The 23,172-nt window shown below is 41.1% G+C and overlaps 2 protein-coding genes across 2 annotated transcripts in view; both read right to left on the bottom strand.

Moving 5' to 3' along the window:
* Nucleotides 1-1,784: 1,784 nt before the first annotated feature.
* Nucleotides 1,785-7,960, bottom strand: LOC144645955 (uncharacterized). The gene is made up of 6 exons (XM_078505466.1): nucleotides 7,347-7,960; nucleotides 5,735-5,911; nucleotides 4,501-5,133; nucleotides 3,743-3,797; nucleotides 3,465-3,603; nucleotides 1,785-2,411 (listed from the first exon to the last, which is right to left on the bottom strand). Exons 1-6 carry the CDS (start codon nucleotides 7,636-7,638, stop codon nucleotides 2,214-2,216), a joined length of 1,494 nt encoding a protein of 497 aa, XP_078361592.1. The 5' UTR covers nucleotides 7,639-7,960; the 3' UTR covers nucleotides 1,785-2,213.
* A 7,705-nt stretch (nucleotides 7,961-15,665) lies between these two features.
* LOC144645152 (trypsin-2-like) overlaps nucleotides 15,666-23,172 on the bottom strand; it is a 50,321-nt gene continuing 42,814 nt past the window's right edge. Inside the window, exons 2-7 of the mRNA XM_078504631.1 lie at nucleotides 22,973-23,165; nucleotides 21,686-22,325; nucleotides 19,315-19,578; nucleotides 18,495-18,701; nucleotides 17,425-17,675; nucleotides 15,666-16,755 (exon numbers count right to left, since the gene is read on the bottom strand). Coding sequence (XP_078360757.1) covers nucleotides 16,453-16,755; nucleotides 17,425-17,675; nucleotides 18,495-18,701; nucleotides 19,315-19,578; nucleotides 21,686-21,806 — 1,146 coding nt within the window. The 5' untranslated portion in view covers nucleotides 21,807-22,325; nucleotides 22,973-23,165 and the 3' untranslated portion in view covers nucleotides 15,666-16,452. The remainder of the gene's footprint in view (nucleotides 16,756-17,424; nucleotides 17,676-18,494; nucleotides 18,702-19,314; nucleotides 19,579-21,685; nucleotides 22,326-22,972; nucleotides 23,166-23,172) is intronic.

Below are 23,172 nucleotides of genomic sequence, written 5' to 3'. Positions count from 1 at the left end.
TGTAAGGGGGGCGATATGATTACTTTTAAATAAAGCTTGTTGTTGTTAAATTGATTTGAAACAGAATCTTTAACTTGAGTATACTAGAGTTAATAAGCTATTAACAAGTTTGGATATCGTCTTTCTAAAATTCATTCAATTTCCTAAAATCGAAATGGAAATTATTGGATGGTTGATTTTCAGAAATTTGTTTTTAAATTTGAATATTTATTGCTGCAGTGTGCTCTAAACAAAAAGTGCGTGACGCATTTGATCGAGTGGAAACGTTGCCAGTAAACTTATTTTCCCCACCACTTTAAACTCGAGAGAGATTAAAAACTTAAATGACCAAGGTGTGTTAATTTTTGGCCAGTACCTCGGGGTACCTCCGGATCTAATTCGTTATTCGTCGGTTGATACGAAATACTGGAAATCCCGTACCAAGGGTTTTGCGCCATCACCTAGAATATCATTCAAAATTTGCCTAAACTGAAATTAAGGATAAGGCAAAAAAAAAAACTGATTAAATATTACCTTACTAGGTTATTACTTGGAGATAAGAAGGCTTCTTTACTTACCAGGAAATAACAAATCATAAGTAAAATGTCCTTCTCCCCGCTTGAACTCCTCGTCGAAGCCAGCGCGTGTCACGTTGGCTGATCGATAGGCATTGTGGGATATTCCATATAGCACTTTTTTCCGGTCCTTCCAACGGAATATTTCCTGGCAACATTTGTTGAAAACATGCGTCTTAAATTTATCATTTGGCGTTCAACTGACGAGACCTAGCCAGGTCGAAACAGCTGTGCACGGTTGCACTTAGCTTTGCCTTCATTTTGTGCTCTATCGTGCCGTTCTGCCTAGCGCCAGCCTTGCTTACTTAAATGAAATTGGTTTGGGGTGAGTAGTATTTTCAAGAAATAAAAGACGATCTTTAGGAAAATTTACAGTCGAAACACCTCAACCGTTCCTGTCAAGGGTGGATTAATGATTCCATTATAGCAAATTTGATTTCATTCTTTGCTTCAATATTCCATTCTTGAATTGAATATTTCAATGTTCAGACGGCGACTCAATTCAAAACTCGAATGTTGATTGGATTGTTGTACTGTCTACAATCCTGTGCCATCAGGAAAAAAAAAGGACACTGATAGTCAACTCGGTAGGCGCGTTGACTTATAGTCGCTCGAACTCTTTATACAGTTTCGCTTGACCCCTACTAACTACGCATGCTTACTAGATGTTCACTGAGGTGGCCAACTTTTTAACTAAAGAACAAAAGAAATTCAACCGACAAAAGAAACGTGTTTCCAAAAAGGCAACACGAGAATAAGCGGCGATATGTCATATCAATTTCATTGGTGAACAACAATATTTTTAGTGCCTTTATAATTATGAAAATTTGGTGCTTGTTTAAACAAGAGACCGAAAATTTAATTTCTATGCTTTATCGGTTACATCGCCACTAACTTTAAGTTACACTGGCTGCCAAATTTATGCAGAATTGAGTTCAAAATACTTTTTATAAATATTTGGATTCTTTTAGATCTGAGACTGGGACAAAATTAACCATAATCAGTGATGGATCTAGGGGAGGGGCGCGAAAAATTATTTTCGAGAGTGCCCCCTTATTTCAGGGTCTGGATGATCGCTACCCCCACCCCCTCCCCTGCACTTAAATCAATGGACTCCAGTGAAAACCAGCAATACCAAAACATGAAACTTGCTTCCCACACCTTTATTATTAATCAAAAATGGAAGGTATCAGTGTTATCAAGACAGAAATTATAAGCACTATGCCCGCTTGTACTAAACAAAGTTTTAATTTTCCTTTGGCTCCGTACGGTGTTGCAGCAGATCACTAGGCCAGTATGTACCCCATAGCTTTCACATCGTTGTAGAGTGACTACAATTATTTACGTACTGGACTAGTATGTACCCCATGGCTTTGATATGTTTGTCTCCATTGTCCGGACTAAAGGCAGCCTCGTTACCGCACGTGTTTGAGTCGTCCGTCGATTCTCCGGTCCCAAACCCGATCCTGGAGTCGCACCTATTGCAATCATCTTCTTAATTGCCAATTATGCCGATTCTTGCTTTAGCGCCATTGGGATTTCCTCCGATAGAATTGAACCCTTTTTGGTTGCAGTTGGTTTGAAGCGAAGCCTCTGCGCCAATCAGAGTCTTTCATTTGTCTCGACCCAAGGACGTATCTCGATGCTCTACGTCAGCAATTAGCGAGTAAAGGGAGCTGACGCTTTCTTCAATAACGAGGAAATTCCGTTGTCCGTTGACCTCCATACCAAGGCAGATTTTGGTGAAGGGCGTGTTCCAGTATGACAGTACCTTGACTTCATTTTTGTCGAGTGTTGTTGCCCCTTCCGGGAGTCCGTAGTCATTTTTGTCGCTCCAGTAGAACGAATCGTAATGTTCTGTGTAGAAAAGAAACAAAAAGAAATTTACCAGACTAAAAAGGATCTGTTGCATGGATCTTTGCCGAGATACCTGCTTTTCTTTATTTAGTTACACCTTTTGCCACCGGCCTTTCACTTATGCGCTGTTCCTTTGAACAACGCGCAAACCCACACCATTATTCGATGTCATATCAGCCTCGCTCTCAGTTTTCCCCTCGGGCACGAAATCCAACATGGCTTTCTTCTCCCTAGGCCCCTCGCGGCTTCGCCGCTCGTTGTTGCAGCTTCCAGCTTGCTCGCGCACACGTTAACCCCAACAAATTCACCAGCTACGCAGGCTAGCCCTGGCCAGTATAGATTCCATCTTTAAAAAAACTCGTCTTTAATACCTTGCTAACGGCATTTTCAAGCTGGTTTAAAGCTAGAGATTGCGCCTTCTCTGTTAAGATTAATAATTAAGGGTAGGTAGGTAGTTAGTCACACGTACACACGACCCCTCAAGCATGTATTTGCTTTTAAACAGATCGTGGTTAAATAACGGTTTATTATTATAAGAGCAGAAGGTTATGCTGAAACAAAAAAAATCTTACACCGAACCCGTAAAAGCACCATTTGGCATCCCGCCTTCATTTAAGAAGACTCCATCCCCCACCCCTTCAATTTCGCCCCCACGGATTTTTTAGGTGAAAATTCAAGAGCATTTTCCGAGTAAGATTAGCTAAATGATGGTTTAAAGGTAATTCAGATATACTTAGATTAAAAGGCAGTTTGCGAGAACTTTTTACTCTTCTAGCACTCTGCATCTTCCTTTGAGCCATATTTCCCACCTCCGCCCTTCCTCTTAAGCCCTCAGCTTTACATCTGCCCCATCAAAAGTCCCCACGGGATGAATAGAGCTCTCTTTAGACACTACTAACTTTGTCCTCTCTTCCCGTAATTCATCAAAGGAGAACCAAAAAAACAAACAAACAAACAAACAAACAGAGAAACAACATAACCACGCGAAAATTGAGGAGGAGGAGGGGGGTGGAAGAGAGTCTGTTCGTAGTCTAGTATCACTATTTATGGTACCTTAGAGCCGTTTATTTTCATCACCAGTGTCCACCCTCCAACACCGCATTCACCAAGGCCTGCGTCACTCATGTGACAATATACAGAGATTTTTCCAACATCCTGCATCGTCAGATCGTAAGGTTTGTCTTCCTGTACCCTATAAGATCGTCATTGAAACAGGTTTGAACTTTGCTGCAAGAAGTTCTGAACATGATCTCATTCAAAAGGCAAATGAACCATATATAGCTGAAAATGCGAGTAGTCGCTAGGAATTCTCTCGTGTTTTATGACCTTACTTGGACTTGTCATAAATCTCTTTGCACGTAGCTGCTGGCTCTGGTGACCAGGAACCTATTAAAACAAAAAACAAACGTAAGTTTGCTAGTCCCTGTTAAATTACTTATGATTATGATTTTTTGGAAGTCAAAGTTAGGAAAATTGCCATGCAATTCCGATTTCTATGATTTCTCAATTCTCAAAGGGAAACGAAAATTGGTGCGAGTAATCGGGAGCTGGAAAAAACGGAATGTAAAATTGCAGTGTTCAATCAAGTGAAGGAAAACGACTTTTGGTTCGAGTTACCGGGAGGTGTGAGAAATCAAGGGTTCAAGAACTCTAATTTTACTGTAAATAAGGAGAAACTCAAAGAAGTATATGAGTCGACTGTGCGTCACTTGACATTGGAGTAAGAAAGTATTTATCACTGCGCCCCTTCGCGTGTAAATTTGGCTAAAAGCAATTCGGATTTTCTTTGCGTTCTTCTACAGTTTCAAGTCAACATCACAGGGCTTTGTTTTGATATAAGTCAAGAACTCTAATTTTACTGTAAATAAGGAGGAACTCAAAGAAGTATATGAGTCGACTGTGCGTCACTTGACATTGGAGTAAGAAAGTATTTATCACTGCGCCCCTTCGCGTGTAAATTTTGGCTAAAAGCAATTCGGATTTCCTTTGCGTTCTTCTACAGTTTCAAGTCAACATCACAGGGCTTTGTTTTGATATAAGTCCAGTTTATATGCAATGCAATAAAATTTCCTAAACACGTCATTTTTACATTCAGGCAGTTCACAGGGGACAAATAAGTGTGACACTGCAGTCCAGTCACACAAGGACAAATTCGACACTCGAGTATAAACTCCGTATTTTCCAACTTTACCACAACCGTCTCCCCAAGAAACAATGCCTGCGAGCACCCAGCGGTGATTATCAGCCCTCGCTGAAAGGCTACTGTCGATGGCCAGCGGTCCTCCTGAATCTCCGTAGCAGGCATCATCACGAGCGCCATTTAAATGTCCAGCGCAGAACATGTTGTTGGATACCAGTTGTGTTGGGTGCGATCTTTTACACGTGGCTTGGTCCACAATGGGTAAACTGACCTTGTGCAATCTGGTACGGAGCTTCTTCCCTTCTCCCTTTCTGCCCCACCCAGTTACGACACCGATAGCACCTGGCTTAAGGAGGTCGTTTGTCGGGTGAGGAAGGCATATTGGTTTGACATAATTAGTGTAAATCACTTCTCTGCTGAGGTGGATGAGTGCTATATCTGATTCGTAAGTATCGGTAAGAGCGTCGAACTCGTGGTGAATCTTGATTCTGTCGGGAAGCCTTGTTTGCTGACGGCGTCGTTCTCGTTTGTTGGTGAACAATTTGCCAAGGCGAACCTCGATAACGCTGAGGTAATATGGACCTAAACACATTCAAATAGAGAAGTTATACCACGCAGCCGGACAGGACCGGGGCTTAGTATCCCGGTTTCTGTACGTGAAAGAACTAGGAGTCTAGCTATACTCCTCCTGGAATGATAGTCTATCTTAGGTTTACCCTTCTCCGCCCCAGCTAGCATTTTTGTCAGGTTTCACTGTACGTTTACTGGTATCGTTTACACTCCGTGTGGTGAGCGGCACTAGAGAAACGTATCTCGACCCAATACTGACGCACAAACGCGCTAAAACCCAGGCAACTGGAGTACCGACCTACCGGTACAAACCGCATTTCGCCTCCGCGCCTCGCACAAACAATCACCTAAAAGTTTTGCAGTTATAATATACAAGAAGAAGAAAAAAATCCTTCTGAATGAGATGGAGAAAGACCTTGGATTCAAATTAACGCAGAAAATCTACATTGTTTTCATATTGGCTCGATTTAGTAAATGTAGCCGTTTGGTTTTCAGTTTTCACTGAAGCCTTGGGACAGGATGAAAGAAATCAATCACCACAGTTCACTTCTACACTTAAATAATTTGCGCCACGTTTCTGTTTTTAATTAAAAGGGTCATAAATCATTATTACCAGTGACGCAGTGTGCAGCTGTTACCACCCATCTCTTAGCGAGAAGAGATCCACCACAAAAAGTTCTCTTTTCTCGTTTGCTCCACAGCATAACCTGCCAAGGATGCGAACCCTTCTTGAACACTCCCTCACCGCAAACTATTCTACCACGAGTTGCCAGAGATGTTTTTCCACATACTAAAAAAAAAATCAGAAAACAAACTTGAGAAATTGTTCTAGAATTCTTGTGTTGCCTGCTGTTTGAAAACTCATATTTACAACAGCAAACATTACTAATACCCTGCACCATTACCACCACGACTACCACAACCATCATCATCACCAACACTACTACTACTACTACTACTACTACTACTGCTGCTACTACTACTACTGCTGCTACTGCTACTACTACTGCTACTGCTACTACTGCTACTACTGCTGCTGCTGCTACTACTGCTGCTGCTGCTGCTACTGCTACTGCTACTGCTACTGCTGCTGCTGCTGCTACTGCTACTGCTGCTGCTGCTGCTACTACTGCTGCTACTGCTACTGCTACTGCTGCTGCTACTGCTACTGCTACTGCTGCTGCTGCTGCTGCTACTACTGCTGCTGCTGCTGCTACTACTGCTGCTACTGCTACTGCAACAGCAACAGCAACAGCAACAGCAACAGCAGCAGCAGCAGCAACAACAGCAGCAGCAGCAGCAGCAACAGCAACAGCAACAGCAACACAGCAGCAACAGCAACAGCAACAGCAACAGCAGCAGCAACAGCACAGCAACAGCAGCAACAACAGCAACAACAACAACAGCAACAGCAACAGCAACAGCAACAGCAACAGCAACAAGCAACAGCAACAACAGCAGCAGCAGCAGCAACAGCAACAGCAACAGCAGCAGCAGCAGCAACAGCAACAACAACAGCAGCAACAACAGCAACAGCAACAGCAACAGCAGCAACAACAACAGCAACAGCAACAACAGCAACAACAACAGCAGCTACTGCTACTGCTACTGCTACTGCTGCTCTGCTGCTAGCAACAACAGCAGCAACAAAGCAACAGCAACAGCAACAGCAACTGCTGCTGCTACTGCTACTGCAACAAGCACAGCTGCTGCTGCTACTGCCAGCTACTGCTGCTGCTGCTGCTGCTGCTGCTGCTACTACTGCTGCTACTACTGCTACTGCTACTGCTACTGCTGCTACTACTACTGCTGCTGCTGCTGCTGCTGCTGCTGCTGCTGCACTACTTCTACTACTGCTGCTACTACTACTGCTACTGCTACTGCTACTGCTACTGCTACTGCTACTGCTGCTGCTGCTGCTGCTGCTGCTGCTGCTACTGCTACTGCTACTGCTACTGCTACTGCTACTGCTACTGCTACTGCTACTGCTACTGCTACTGCAACACCAACAGCAACAAAAGTAATAAACCAACGATATCCAGACCCTAAGGAAGTCTTACTCCCAACCCTTCGGAGGAATATAGAACAAAGATTTTCTCGCACATGTGTTTCACATATATTAATCCAGTGAGTCTACGAGAACTTGTAAGCACTGGAGTAAAGTCTAGCCTGCACCTCGAGTAAGACAGTGAGGAAAGTGATGATAGGGACTGTTTTAAATTTACCTGCTTCGCGAGCTCTTACTACACGCAGGTAAACACGAGCCACGCTGCTCCCTCCTCGATTGGTAGCATTACAAACGTACCAGCCCATGTCCTGTCGGGAGGCTTTTAGAATCCGTAGACCAGCTATCAAATGAGCAAAGTTTCCCCCTTGAATGACTTCACCGTACTTTGACCACGTGATGGTTGTTTCGGAAGATACAGCAGAACATTTTAACATGATGCTTTGGCCTTCCTGGACAGATTTGTTTACTGGCGTCTCAAGAAATCTTGGTGGAACTAAAATGATAATCATGATTAAGTTAAATACTACTGCAAATTGCAATGACTTTGTCAGTGGCTTTGTAAACGGCACGTAACGCGTACTGAGGCGATGACGGTTACAGTGATGTCTTACATATTGGCTACATAGGAAATCACAAACATGTTTTACAAATGTAATTTAAAATGTCGTATCCAGGGGCACTCTTAGTTGCCCCAATTGCATTGCATTAAATACCTGTTCAGCATTTTGAACAGGTAATATGTATTTAGCAAGTCACGTGACTTGAAAAAACCATGTGAAACACAAACGTGGTAAAAAAACCTTCTAGAAAACACATTTTCCTTCCATTCGTTTTAAATGCTAAATATGTTACGTTTCTTTTCGTTTTCTATACTCTGAACGTTTCGTTTTATGACGAAATTCAGGTTAATTGTACTCTGTTCGTTCGTAAATCTATACCATGTATCAGCGAAAGCGTTACAAATAGTTCTAAGTACCACAATTACGTACATGATAAACCCTTTTTTATTTTATCTAAAGTTTTCAAATGTATAAACTGCACTGAACCGTGCATCAGCCCTTCGATGAACTTGATTTAATTTATTCCCTATCCGATTTCTAGACAGACTCTGTCTCAGTAGAATCGGTAAAAGTTCAACAGTCTCAACAAATCAAAAATAAATAAAAAATAACGCTTTACCTCATTATTACCTCTGCCTCAGAGCCACATTCACAAAGCCCTCCTAGGTAAAGATCAGTCTTCTAAGTATTGTTTGAATGCAAAAGCCTACATTGCTATGAAACAATACTAAGAACCCGGGGGGGGGTACTCCTATATATGGGCTATATAGGTATGTGCCGCCCTATAGGGTATGGTTTTTGAGGTTCTCGGTCCTTAAATAGGGTATCATTTTTGATCCTTTTGGCATTTTGTTCCTGGTGTGATCCTAATAGATAGGGTACCTATATTCTATCAGCTTTAATAAACACCCAGATAAACGAAAAAAGGTATCTTAAAACTGAACTACCCGTTCAAGTATTAGTAAAGCGATTTTATAAAGATTTGTGTTTGGCCGTGCGCGGTTAGCCGCTATTTGGGTCGTCACGGAACGCTTCTCCTTCCCTTGAATAGGGTGTCATTTTTCGGTTTGGGGCCTTAAAAAGGGTATCAATTTTCGCTTTCTTTATCCTTATATAGGGTAAGGGTTTAAGAACCTTGGCGGCACACCCCTATCCGAAATTTATGGGAGTACCCCCCCCCCGACTAAGAATGCATTTTAACTTAAGAGAGCTTCGTGTCTTTGGCCCATTATTTCGTATGCTGTTAATATTTCCTAAGCTCTGATATCTCATTCGAAATCCCTTTCCTTGAACACTTATGTCGCTTTTAAACCGCACCATTAATCCAGCAGCTTGGACTTCATAGCTTGGAGGCAGCTTGTCACCACACAGGGGTTTGAAAATTGTGGCTGAGTTATCAGAACTGTTAGCATAGTAGATCGTCACAGCATCGTAAATGCACTGCTTATCATCTTCAAGCTAAAAACAATAGAGCAATTCAAAAATCACTTTTCTAAAGTCATGCAAACGCCAATATTTAGAAAAATAATCGAACCCCACCTTGGCTTTTACCGACAGTTTCCTTGTTCCCTGCGGCTCATACACACTTCAATACAGACACCCGATAAAATGTCACTATGAAACGGTGGCCTGGAGAAAACGCAGTTGGACTGGCTTGACAGACTGGCTAAATTTTTGTGTTCTTGTTTCTTTGTAACTCTATCCTAGTATTCCACTGGCTTTGCACTGCACAGAAAGTTGGCTTTCACCACCTTTGATTCTCATCAAAGGGAAGACAAAGCTGCACGACTAACTTTGACACTATCTTCAGAGGTTAGACAAACTAAAGTTAAGAACACCCTTGATACCGCCTTTGACAATGCAGCTTTTACAGTTATCAAATCCACATTTGGCAGCACATCTGTCTTACCTTTGATTATCGTCAACAAGGCAAAGGCACTTTTGATCAAAATCATAGACAGTACGTCTTTGCCACCTTTGATTCACAGTCGAAGGTCCCGGGGGGGGTACTCGAAAAAGTTTTGTACGGGGAGGCTCCGCCCGAAGATCCAACCCCTTACCCTTTTATATACCATTTTGATAGAAAAGGTACCCCTTTTGTATACCTTTTATTGCAAAAAGGCACCCCTTTCATATACCTACACTACATCACATTTACCTAAAACGGGATGTTTCCTTGTCATTTTTTTTATGGCGCTTAATAAATTAAGACGATACATCCAAAAGTTGCGTCTGCTTGAAATATTTAATGTAAAGGCCTTTTAAAATATCATTATGGAAGATTTCCGTACGCTTTCATATACCTAAATTTGTGAATTCCCTACCCTTTTATATACCTGGAGCCTGAAAAAGGTACCCCTTTCGTGCGGAGCCTCCCCGTATAGGCCATTATAGGGAGTACCCCCCCCCGGGTCGAAGGTAAGCTAGAGATGGCCTTTGCCAACTTCTCAGTGACACGAAAAGAAAATTACATTTCGCAGGAAATTAGCGTACAGGAATTTTACGCCTGGCCGATGGCAATATGTGGGCCTTTGTAAAAGTCTACAAAAACTGCTAAAGCTCAAGCCTCTTTCTTACTCTTTTGGGGCCACTCTTTTGCAACTAATATAATCGGGTTACCTACTCTTGGTCTTACCTCAAAGTCAAGAAATTCTATACGCACGCGTGCTGTTTGCAAGTCAAAAGACCAGATGCAGTCGGACCACGGCGGATAGTTTTCAGGATATTTAGGACTTGATATAATGCCCAAGAGAGTACTAAGATTCCACTACATTGAACTGTTTAAGAAAAATATGACAAACAACTACCAGTTAGACGTTCAACATTACACCGCAACCTCGCCCAGGGTCTCTCTCTCCCCGCCCCCAAGAGCGGGGGGAGAGGGACCCTGGGAACGAGGTTGTAACTACAGAACGGTAGCTGTTCCAGGTGTTTCCCCACTCGCCGCTCATTGTGCTGTTCCCAACTAACCAAGGTTGTCAATGGGGTTAACCGTTGGTCGTAAAACGGCCAAAAATTTAGCCGTTAGGCGTAAAAATTGGAAAGTTTTAACCGTTAGCCGTAAAATATGTTAACCGTAAAATATCGGTCAGTAATTATAAATAAAACAGACAAGATTAATCTAAAGTAATTTGCAAAACCCTGTGGCGTGACCTTGTCAATCATAATAAATCGGTTGTAGTAAGAACGACTGGCTGCCAGAAATGTAACAAGAATGATGAAATGAACTGCAAATTGCAAATAAAAAAATCGTGTTTAATATGCATTATAACCCTCTTCAGAGATTCGGGAGCGTATAAAACTCAGCGAAAATGGTGTTACGGTAAACCATAGAGGCTATCGTATTGTCAAAATGTAAATAGAAATAGATTAGTTTGAAAGGGAATTGTAACAACCAATAGACAAACGGCTAGATTAAGGGCGCGTGAGGGCGCGTTCGTTTGGGATCAATCCGGAATAGGAATAATTGAAATAATGCGAGTTAGCGTTCGTTTGGCTGCTCTTCTCATTCCAGAATACATGGATTTCCATTCCGGCTATTCTGCTCCCAGGAGCAGAATAGCCGGAATATGTTCCGGAATATATATTTTTATTCCAGAATATCCCAATTAAAAAACGAACGCGCCCTAAATCGTGAATTTTTTTAAAAAAACCGGTCCTTATCCTTAAGTAACTGATTATTTCAATTCATCGGCGTAGAAGTTAGAGGAAAAACATAAAGAATGATAAATCTATCCACAAAGGCACTTGGTTTGTTGTCAACTAAACGAAGATAACTTATAGAGCGGTTGGTGACGAAAGTAATTCGCAATTCGCATTTGCTTTGGTTTTGCATTGCCGTGCTTAGTGAAAAATCCGGCCTGGATCTGCCCCTGACGTTAATTAAAGCTGAAGCAATGGTATTTGTTTCTTACCATTTCCTTGAGAAGTGCTGCAAAACAGGAACAGAGATAGCAATAGTACCAACATCTTATTTTCCTGGTTTAAAAACATCTCGTGTTTTGAAGTCATCTAAAAGACGGTCATCCACGATCTTGAAATATGCTGTAAATAGACAAATCAGTATCACGCTTTATTCCCAGCTTGGCTAGCCATATCAGACGGGTTTTATTATTATGTATTAATAACTTATTACAGCAAAATATCCGACCTCAGTTTATTGTAATGGCTAGCTCCGCGAGCGTGTTAGATGAGCCTTATCCTGCTATGTGATTGGCTACCCAAGCGGGCAAGATGAGGATGTCTTGCCAACAATCATGCATGTTATTAACTGGAAGTCTGCAAGCAAAAGAACGAACGCAAACAAGGAAACAAGGAAGCGTAAAACCTTATGACTACAAAGTTACACGACGCTTCGATTGTCTACCGTAAGGAATAACCATTCTATCCGAACTGATCCGCCCAACCGCACTGATTTGCACTGAAGCGATTTGAGCACCGTGGGAAGTGAAACGTCACACCACCGCAAACCATGACTGATCTCAAGGTAATAACAAATTTTACCTTGGTGAACTTTCTTATGTCGCTTCCTATCGACCGCATATACCACAGATATCATGTTTCTTAATTCAACTTTGTCAGGGATCTAGAAACCTCTATTCCGTCTGAGATCAATATATTTTTGCACACCTCAAAACAGCCTGATTTAGATAAGCGGAAAGATATAAATTTGAAGTAATTCCCTCCATTTAGCGACCCCATCTAAAACTAAAAGGGCAAAATTAGAACCCCATTACACACCTGGAAGTTCTTAATACGTATATAAGGTAGTACCCCCCCCCCCCCCCGGAACGTTTGGCGCTACACTGAAATATCTATACAGCTTATATAAGGACGTACACTGGCCTCTAGGATGGCATTACATTTGTAGAAGAGCGGTGTTTTGTTGCTCTGTTTTGTAATTTGATTGATTAATCGCTGCCTCTTGAGTTGAAATGATGCATGAGAACTGTTGCTTTACAGTCCTTGGCGCAAACAAACATTCCATAAAAAGCCGTAAACTGCTAAATTCGCAACTAGCGGCAAAATTCAGTCAGATCTACGAAAGCTCTTAGTCCTCGTCGCCCGCTATGCCCAGAGCGTCGCATGCGACGTATTGTGCGCAAACATCAGAGTGAAACAAAGGAAAGGTATTTTACCTGATAACAAAGTGACCGAAAGATATGACTTCCCAACAACAGCACAGCCTGGTTCAAACAACGTGTAGACGAAATCCTATACCTTGAGTTCAAACCGTATTGTAATTACGGTAGTTCAAAGCCGAAAATCCTTGCATGAGTTTGCGGTTTGATCATTCAGATCAACTGACAATCAGTGTAGGCGTACAACAACTTACTACAGACGGCGGGGAGGAGCTTAACGGAAACCTGCCAGCGTAGAGTGGTTCCGCTGATAAACGCCGACCCTCTGTAACAGGATCGAAACAGGAATCTAAGATAAAATCCGTTCATATTGCTGCTTTGTTTTAAGAAAAACAGCTTATTGTTTTGACGAATTTTTCATGCGGTGTCTCGGTAATTTTAATTTTGAACTGTGGTATGCGTAGCCGTAATCGCCAAACCTTCGGATTGCGTTTTCTTAGCGTTTTGGTCGACAATAGTCAGTACAGTGGAACCCCGTTAATACGGACACCAAGGGGACATGCCAAATTGTCCGTATTAACGGGGTGTCCGTATTAAGCGGGGTCTCAGAAAAAAGTCACGGACACACGTTTTATCGATGAACAAGAAATAAAACGCATTTCCACAGCAAGCGAACATGTTCTGTAAAGTTTCCTTTGCAACTGCAACTGAAACTCTACTGAAAAAGTCGGTAATTTAACTTTGCACGAAAGTTTTTAGCTTGCGACACAACCAGGCGGACTGAAGATTCGTCAAAACCTTTGAAAGTCACGCTATTAAGCTACTTTTTGTAATAAAATTGTTTTAACTCGTCGAATTCTGTCATTATTTGACCAGGGTAAAGTTAGCAAATAATCGCGACAATGAAATTTGACAGTGCACAGATAAACAGTGTCCTTAAGGCGGGGTTGACAATGTATGGCAGTTTGTCACTCGGGACACGGAAAAGTGTCCGTTGTCCGTATTAACGGGAGTCCGTATTAAGCGGGTTAATTTAAGAGGTTTTCGTCGGGACCAACGAAACTGTCCGTAATACTGGGGTGTCCGTATTAAGCGGGTGTCCGCAAAGCGGGGTTTCACTGTATTAAAAACTTAAATCCTTCCATGAAACGCAATTTCATTTTTTTGTGACACGTGATTCCCAATTTAAGATATTTTCACGTGCACGTGAACGAAATGATTAACCTAAACGTGACCGAAGAGTTGCATTTTACGTGATTCGTGAATCATCCTGTTTTGCGTGAGTTAATTTCTGATCCTTTCAGTGTTCTAGTGAATGTTCGTCTTTGTTTTCAGCTCTGTGGTTGAGTTTTGAACAGATGAAACTTTTGTCAACTATTATGTCGCGTGCATGATCTTAATTTCTGCAGTTTTACGCCTTCCAAGCGTAATAGTCTAAACAGGAATCGCCATGATTTTTGCGTGAACGTGAAAACAGTTTGGTTATCATTCATGACGCGTGAAAAGGCCAAATATTTTTTTTCGTGATTCGATTTTGCAAAGGGGTATAGGGACATTTTTTAACAGGTTGTGCACATTAATTCCTGTGACAGAAAAAGGCTGTTAAAGCTTATTTTCCAAACGACCAGAAACCACAAAATGGTGTGCACGTGAAATAGGAAAGAATATACTTTTATACTGACAGTAGTCGACCAAAACGCATCTCGCAGGTTCGGAGAACACTCAAAACCACAATTGAAGATTAAAATTACCGAAACAGCGCCAATACCTACCGCAAAACTAAATTTCTCCTTCGTGCTCAGTCTTAGATCATGGCACAGACTAGACAATCAAAACAAATAACAAGACTGACCTTTCAAAGCAGGAAGACCATCCTACGCTTTTAAGGACGGACCATGGGGGGGGGGGGGGGGGGGGTATGAAAAATATTCCCCTGCAAAGGATTTTTCTAGTTTATGCACCTCTGCAAACTTTTTCGAAATGCCAACTATTTTTTGTTATACATATCTTGTTTGCAAATAATTTATTTTGTCTTTCTAGGCCCTGCAAACAATTGTCCGTCGCTTACTTGACATCGGTTTATCGGAGTACGTGACCCAACAAAAAATCATTTTAAACTGTTTCAGATGCAGTTGAGCTCCTTTAAAAAAAGAGAAGAAAAAAATTGTCGTACAACTCTCACAAAGTTGACTTTCGCTGAATATTAACTAAAATTGCTGGAAATTCTAAGACCAAAACCGGGAAAGGGAACTTCCGAAATTAAAGGATGAAAGAATGTAACTTTATCTGTCTTCATCATATCCCTAATCGGCTGGATTTAATAACCATAACAAGATATTTCTCTCACGCAGTACCGTGTGCTGTGATGACAAAGTTCATTTCGAAAATTCTCTTCTGAAAATTTTCGAAAATGGATTACGGCGTGACGAACCTGACGAAGCAAGGTTTTGTTAGAATTCTGCGATTGAAAAGGGGAGCAACTAAAAAGAGCTCCAACATTACCGCCACTGTTCAAAGCAATACATTTCAATGGAAAGCAAATAAAAGTCTCCTGGAACGCATATAATAAAATATTTTGTTACAGCTTGTTTGTTCCGTGCACGACTCCGCTATTCAACCAATCTCTTTTTGTAACCGATCCAGGAAAGTTGTAAATTTGCGGGGGGGGGGGGGGGGGGGGGGGGGGGTAATCATTGTCCAATTGACGCGCGTCGGACACTAAGTCTGCAATGGATACATGTATCAAGCATAAAGCACCAACCAATGTTTAAGAAAGATCTTCAAGGTGAATTGGCGGGAGAAATCAGCAATAAGGGACTTTTGAGGAGGACAGAACAAAAATACAACCCGACAGAGATCATGAGACGCAACGGCGAAATTGGATCGCTCTTTGCGGAAGCCGACATCTAACGAATAACACGACGAGGCAAATCTTGGAGTGGTACCTTCAGGGAAAAAGCAAGGTAGGAAGGCTAGTGAAAATATGAAGGATGTCGGTGAAAGAACATCCTAAAGAAGCCATTATCACTTGGAATCAAGCAAAACATAAACAAAACAGGGAAGGCTGGCGTCGTGTTGTCGCCGCCCTTTGTTCCACACGGAACCTTAAGGCTAAGATGAAGTCATATGAAATATCAAACTACAGCTTCCTGTTTATTACACAAAACATTTCAATTAATTTATTGTGGTTATTGTGGTTTGCCTCTGTAAACATCTTTATCATTACGTTTGCTGAAACCTAAGCTGCTGTACAGACGTTCTTGGCAAGCGATCTTTAAAGAATTCGCAGTCGTGAGCTTGGGTCAGTCGTATTGACTAAGAGAGTAGGGTAGTGTCAAAAATACGCCAAGATAGGTGGGGAGAGAAAAAATGTACGTCACGGGATTAGGGGTGTGCTAGAAAAATGCACCAAGGAAGGTGGGGTGAGGCAACAGGTTCGCGGGGAAGAAGTTAAGGGGATAAATGTAAAGAAGGAAAATTAATATTAGATCACGAGCCAAGAAAGTGTGGACCTACATTGCAAGCTAATAACAACCACAACTGAGACAAGCAAGGTGTCCATTACTCAAAAGTCGCAATACTTCATTATCAACAACAAATTAATTAAGTGAGCCTAACGGCATTAAAAATCCAACACAAAACGAATAAATCATACAGTTAGTATTACTTCAACGTTTTTTGATTATGAATCTTTTATCGTTTGTTTAATCCATTTCTTGAGCTTCAACACATCAGCGTACACTCCATATCGTCCACTTTGTCCGCACCCGGCACCCCAGCTGACCACGCCCATGACATGCCACTTCCTGTTCCGCTGACAGACCAGCGGTCCTCCGCTATCACCTCTACAGGCGTCAACACCTCCTCTTGCGTAACCTGCACAGCGCATGTGCTCAGTGATGCAAAAGCCAAAACTTCTCAAATCATTGTAACTTTTCTGACAAGTATCTCGTGACACCAGAGGAAGTTTGGCTTCTTTCAACACCTGCCCAATTTAAGTATCAAAATTAGCGTGGCGTTCATGTCGTTAGCCATGACAGATAAGGGATGTGGAAATACAGTCTCAAAATAGCGTTAAAGTTCATAACGAACCAAAAAGTCAATTTCAGTATGCCCCATTGCAATTGCTAAGTGGTAGTTTAATTCGGAGAGAGAAATGTGAAAGAAGAAAAATAGGACTGCTCTAGAAAAGTCAAAGGCGCCGTTACGGTGACGGCACTTTATTCCTGATTCTATGGCATGAAGCAACTAGGTGTACTACTACTCTCACCCTCACGCCTAGATGGGATGCTAGTATTTCTCAAAGTCACCCCTCTTTCGGACTTAATTTGGAACCATTGCTCGAGGCAGGTTCGATTCGAAGCAACGTCAACCTCGTTTCCAGGGCGCTTTTCTCTTGTCCATTTGAAGGAATTAGTACCCTGGGCCCTAGAATACAACGTACTAACAATAAGGCTACCGAGTCTTCCATGATAAGAAAAGAGGAGCTGATCATGATCCCTTAATGTTGAAAATTGATTGTGCAATTGAATAAACAAATAACTGCACGCAAATCCTTGCCCTCTCCATTTCAAGTCTTCCATGTGTTTCTGTGTTTCTAGTCTGACCTTCCCGCTTGCGCGCACATATTTCCAGGTTTATTATAGTAAGTTACCTGTGATTCTGCTTGAGTACTGTTCTCTGTTGTTCCCCATCCAGTGATGTAGCAGTTTGTCCCAGAAGAAAAGTCTGACTTTGGGAGACAGACTGGTCCTACTCTGTTGTTGTATCTCAGGGGTTTGGTCAGCTTCAACATTGCCACGTCGTTGTTGTAGTTACAGGACTCGTCATATCGAGGATGTTTGATAAGCTTTTCGATGGCAACTTCTTGCTCGAGGCCATCTGCTCTCGAGAGATGGTGTTCTCCTGGTTTGAAATAAGCAATCAAAATATTGCAATATTTGTATTTTAAGGAAAAATTACTTTACGCCGCCTCCGCGACGACGACGACGACAACGACGACGACGACGACGACGATGATGATGATGATGATGATGATGATGATGATGATGATGATGATGATGATAATGTTAATCTTATAATGTTAATTTGCGACATTCCAGTAAACCGACCGCAGAACTGAGAACAAAACTTTGCAATAGCCCTTATGCATGCTTACGTCAGAATGGCTAATTTCACCACTAAACCTCGCTATCGAAGTGCAAACTCGTAAATTTTATGATGAGCAGCAAAGATGAAAAGAATATTAACTCAAGGTGGCGGAAGGTGGCAGAAGGTCGAGAATAATTCGCGTAAACGTGGCTTGGTGGTGAATTTTAAGCATATGACGTTATATTGCATAAGGCCTATTACTAAAATGCCGACAACTGAATTTTATGAACCGGTTATAAATAATAAAGAAAGAACCTTCACGTGAAGATTTCGCATATTTTGTACACGTGCTAGTAAATTGTTTGAAATGTCCCTCGTAGAAATTCTTTGTTATTTCATAAATCTCAATTTCAAAATTCTAAACTTCAAGGCTCAATAAATGACACATTGCCTGCTTTTACGAACATTCTAATGAAAAAAGACGTATTAAGTAACGGCTGAATTTATATAATATAAACTAAAAAATGGTGGAAAATGTAATTTTGCAGTCACGCAAACTTCGTTGTCATTACAATGCAACTATTTTGGCTAGTAATTCTCTATTTTTTATAAAGAAAATACAATTAGTTTTACCTGTAATAATAGTGAAGTTTGTTTGATTTAAGCCATCGAAGCAGTGAGCCGCTGTTAAGATCCACTGCGGGCCAACCACTGACCCTCCACACTGATGTCCCCTATGTCGATGTTTTAATGACACTTGCCAAGGCCACGCCCCGGGTCTTGTGTTTCTGCCCCCAATTATCTTGGAGTGGGGCGGTCTTATACCGCACTTCTTGTTTTCTGTTGATAAAAAAGTAACATTTTTTAATGTCGTATGATATGGTGATGTTCAGTTGTGGCCGGACAGGACAATTAGTGGTTGGCGAATGGCAATTTGGATGGCAGTAATGTCAGTAATAAATGGATGAAATAGACCTTAAAGAAAACGTCATTTATGCGTCAAAGGTGTTTGGCTGTAAAAAAGGCTAAATGCAGACACTCTCCGGGTGTTTGCGAGCGGTAAGGAGACAGAGGAGAAAAAATAAACAGTCACTGTTGAAAATAGAAAGTCAACACAGGCAAGGTAGATTCTGGGGAATCAGACAATTTTATACTCGAATTTTTAAAGTTTATACTTTTTTTTCAAGTAAGGAATAAAGGTATTTTCGCCATCACCTTAATTTTCGGAAACGTAAGGTTGCTCTGAATATGTTGCGAAGAAGAAAAAAAGCAAAATAAACAAAAAATAATTATTGAAGTATAAAATGGAGTCGCCTAGCTCATTTATTTTGTTATGAGCTCTTAAACCTATAAGCCGGGTCTTAATCATTATCTGAACTGTGTAAGGGTTGTAGTATTCTTCCATTAAAGTACAAGGGCAGTAAACTGGTACAAGCTTCCTTGATGTACTTACGGCGGATGTAAACTGTGACTTCTTTCTTTACACCCCTACCCTTGGCATATTCAGGTGTACAGCTGTAAACTCCACTCTGGTCAAAGCTAACAGCAGTTAATGTCAAAACACCCGATCTTTCCGCTTCGGTATCATTTATCGTCTTGTTGTTGAAAAAGAAATTATAGCGAGGCAAAGGAACTCCATGCGCCTTGCAAGTGATTGTAATATCAGAACCAGTACTGACAGTGACTGCAGTTGAAAGCGTTGTTTCTTTGGGTGAGTCTACAATAAAAATTGATATCAAATACATAAAAACAGATAAATACATAGGGAGGTGTCATATGTTTCTGACGGTAGAATAAAACGTTCATTTCTTCCTACACTGAAGCTGTACATAACAAGGATTTAATCTAGTTTGGCTGCATTCACTATGGTATGGTATTTATTTAAAGTCGTTGACGTTGGGAGTGGTCACCCAATCTCCCGAGCCAGGGGCTCATGTTAAAAACGCACGACTATTTACAATAAAAGCATAACTACTTACATTACTATTACATTAATATCATTAAAAGCAAAAAAGAATAGACAAATTCTCTTTGCTTCTTCGTACTCTAACGAAAAACGTTCAGGTTACTGGCGCCTGGAAAGCAACAACATCTAGATCTTTGAACGATATTTCAAATAGCATCAGAGCTGAATATTATCTTCTTTGCTTATCCCCTAAACTGTTATCACGAATTACTGTGTAATGCTGTTCCTTCGTCTACGAAGAAGTAAAGCACCTAATTGGCCGTTCTTTTTAAAGTTTTTTTACAATTTGAACATCACAGTACACTTACAAAAAACTTTAATCTTGATTTGTTTCTGTGCCTCAGTCAAACTGTATTCTCTGCTATATACTTTTACAGCCCAGTGTTTGAAGACCTTTGTAACCAGTTAAAAGGCTCGTAAAATTAACTGTTACCAATCGATAGCAGTATGAAGATATTGGCTGCGTCACATCTAGACTGCTAACTATAGTTAAGACGGCGTTAACTATAGTTAGCTCCCGTCTTAACTATAGTTAGCTATTTCGGTAATGTGACCGCTTCTCTGTTCGCCCTAACTATAGTTAGAAAATTTACGCCTCGCTGATCCAAAACAATACACACTAACTATAGTTATACCCAAGCAGGGTTCATGGGTTAGTCTTAAGTTTACAAACGAAAAACCAATCAGAATGCGACAATTCTTTTGGCACGTGCGAGATGAACATAAATATGCAAAACAAAGCGTGAAGGGAAAGAAAAAAAGAAAAACAACATGCCAAGAAATCACATATCACCAATGTTAGCAAAAATAAAGCTTGAATTCTTCGGCTTCTAGCATCCTTACTTCATTTTATTTTCTTCAACGCCGAGATACCGTGCAAAAATAGGCAAAAATAGAGGAACAACTAGACACAGAACAACAACAAGGGCTGTCATGAACTAATTTAAATTCGAAATTATTCAAAAGCTAATCAGAACTAACTATAGTTAACTGCATTGGTGTGACCGCAAAGGCGACCGAAAGCACTAACTATAGTTAGGTATGTCGTCACGTAACTTGAGACTAACTATAGATAAACTTTAGTTACGCCGTAGATGTGACCGCAGCCATTGTCTTCTTGAGCTATCAGGCGCAAAATATTTACCTGACTCGTGCAACTTTCCTCGTACTTACCACCGTTTACTGGCAACATTTCCCGCCATTGCCACCGGTCACATGTCCTTATTTCGATAATTAGAGGTAGTGGGCGACCCCGATAATTACATGGTTTTCGCACTTTTTGCCGCCATAAAAATTAATAGGTACTGCCCTGATTGGTGGAAACCATTTTTGGTTAGCAGTTATGTTTTGGTAGAGAGGGAACATGCGGAAAAAATGAAGAGGCCGGCAAAATACTTACCTTCGTAATCTTTGAATGTTGTCCTTCAGTATTGCGGTAGCATATTAGAGATAATAATATATAATTTCAAATGTGGCCTAAAACTACTATAGAAATCGTTACACTAAAAATCCTAGCTTTCGCCGATCCAATGCATCATCAATCAGGGATTGAAAAATACTCCGCGTGGGCCTATATATGCATAAATGTAAAGTAAAGTAAAATAAAATGTGTAACACGCGTTAAAAGCGTAAGAATGCGGGAAGTATGTGAAATTATAAGAATAATTATAAGAATAACTTCCCGCATTCTTACGCTTTTTACGCTTTTTACACATTTTATTTTACTTTACATTTATGCATAGGCCCACGCGGAATATTTTTCAATCCCTAATGATGTTGTGGGTCGGTGAAAGCTAGAATTTTAGTGTAACGATTTTAACAGTAGTTTTAGGCCACATTTGAACTTTTATATACTGACCTTCGTGTTTCCTGCATACGGTTTGTTCTACCAACATTTCACCGATCGGTCTGCATTTTCCACACCAACCACCACACTTTTGCAGAAACAAAAGTCCCATCCTTCGATCTTTTGTACTCATGCATTTCAACTCCGGGAGGGAAACCTATGGCTTGCCATTCTGTCGATGCCTTCAAGCGCAAGCCGGTATGAGCCAGGTTCACTTTAAAGTGCCCCCTCCTACAAGAACCATTGTAATGCATCGAGAAGCAATCGCCTGCTGAGCCATAAGCAATTTCTCTTCCGAACGGATCCGACCGTGTGAAGGTAAAATCGTCGCGGATGATTTCCATTCTTGTGGGTTTTAAGCGAACTTTTTGGAACTTCGTCAATCCGGCTTCTGTGTAGTTCGACGTTTCGGGCTTTCCCCAACATTTGTATCTCGCAGAGTAGGGTCTGTGTGGCAGTCGCTGAGCGTAGATATAAGCGTAGTTGCTTTCGACACCAGCTATCAATGTTATGAATTCTTTGGGAGCATTGGTATTCATAGCATAGCAATAAACCTTGATCGGGTTATTACACTCGTTTTTTGGATAAATGAAGTACTCTCCATCTTTTAAGGCCAAACATCTTTGTTTCAGATCTGCACAACTTGTAGCCCCTTTAACAAAGAAACACCAATCTATTTAATAGCGGCATTTTTTTTTCTTTTTTCTTCGTACCTCAGTTCAACTAATCACGTGCAAGATCATTTCACGCACTGGCCAAAGGTCTGAAAGGTGCTTGTTTCAACAGCCTTGAGACGAAGCCAAACTAAACGGTAACTTTCAACCAGAAAAGACTAAAAACAACCTTTTCAAAAAAACAAAATACTCCGGTATGCTTTATCACTGAATGTGCGTTACTTTATGGATCAGTACTGACGAGAACGACTTCTATCAGGGACAAAGTAGCACAGTAAAGAATAATGCGTGTCTAATTAGCTTCTCCTGGTGTAAGGATTACCATACCCTTTAATAATTATCTACGCAGTGCTGAAATGAGCACCTTAAACTGAGCAGAAGCCTATCCGCTTTATCCTGAAAAGAAACGAAGATATAGCCCAGTGCATTTCATGACTGCTTGTACGGTCGTTTATTCGCCGGGGTCACAACTTTGAGACAAATCTTTTTGACGGTGGTAATTTCTCTCTTGAGGTAATTCGATGTACTCGAGTTAAAAGTGGGAATTTGTCTATGTTTACGTGCTTGTTTCAGCAGTGTTGATAGGTTCTCCTCACACAGTAGACATAAATGGAACGATTCTTACCTGAATCGACAGAATCGATACCTGAATGAGCGAATACCACACAATTGTGAGACGCAACAATCAACAGCAATACAAAATTCATATTTCAATCCTTTTTCAGGCGTTTTGTATCCTTCCTCTCAAACATGCACAAATGCAAATGAAACAAAATACAGTTTAACTTGCGACGGAAATGTTAGTGATACTACAAAACCTCTCGC

This window comes from Oculina patagonica, chromosome 3, assembly GCF_052425735.1.
Source record: "Oculina patagonica isolate OP01 chromosome 3, crgOcupat, whole genome shotgun sequence".
Taxonomy (NCBI): Eukaryota; Metazoa; Cnidaria; class Anthozoa; order Scleractinia; family Oculinidae; genus Oculina; species Oculina patagonica.
The sequence above is the reverse complement of the archived record's forward strand: the minus strand, read 5'-3'. Positions and strand labels throughout refer to the sequence as shown.

Bases quoted from the DNA above. Each gene is read 5' to 3' on its own strand.
- LOC144645955 (XM_078505466.1), bottom strand. From the start codon at position 7,638: ATGATTATCATTTTAGTTCCACCAAGATTTCTTGAGACGCCAGTAAAC. The intron at 3,798-4,500 runs GTAAAAATGACG...TTGTTTTAATAG, and splicing joins CCCCTGTGAACTGCCTGAAT to GTTCCTGGTCACCAGAGCCA. The intron at 3,604-3,742 runs GTAAGGTCATAA...ACGATCTTATAG, and splicing joins GAGATTTATGACAAGTCCAA to GGTACAGGAAGACAAACCTT.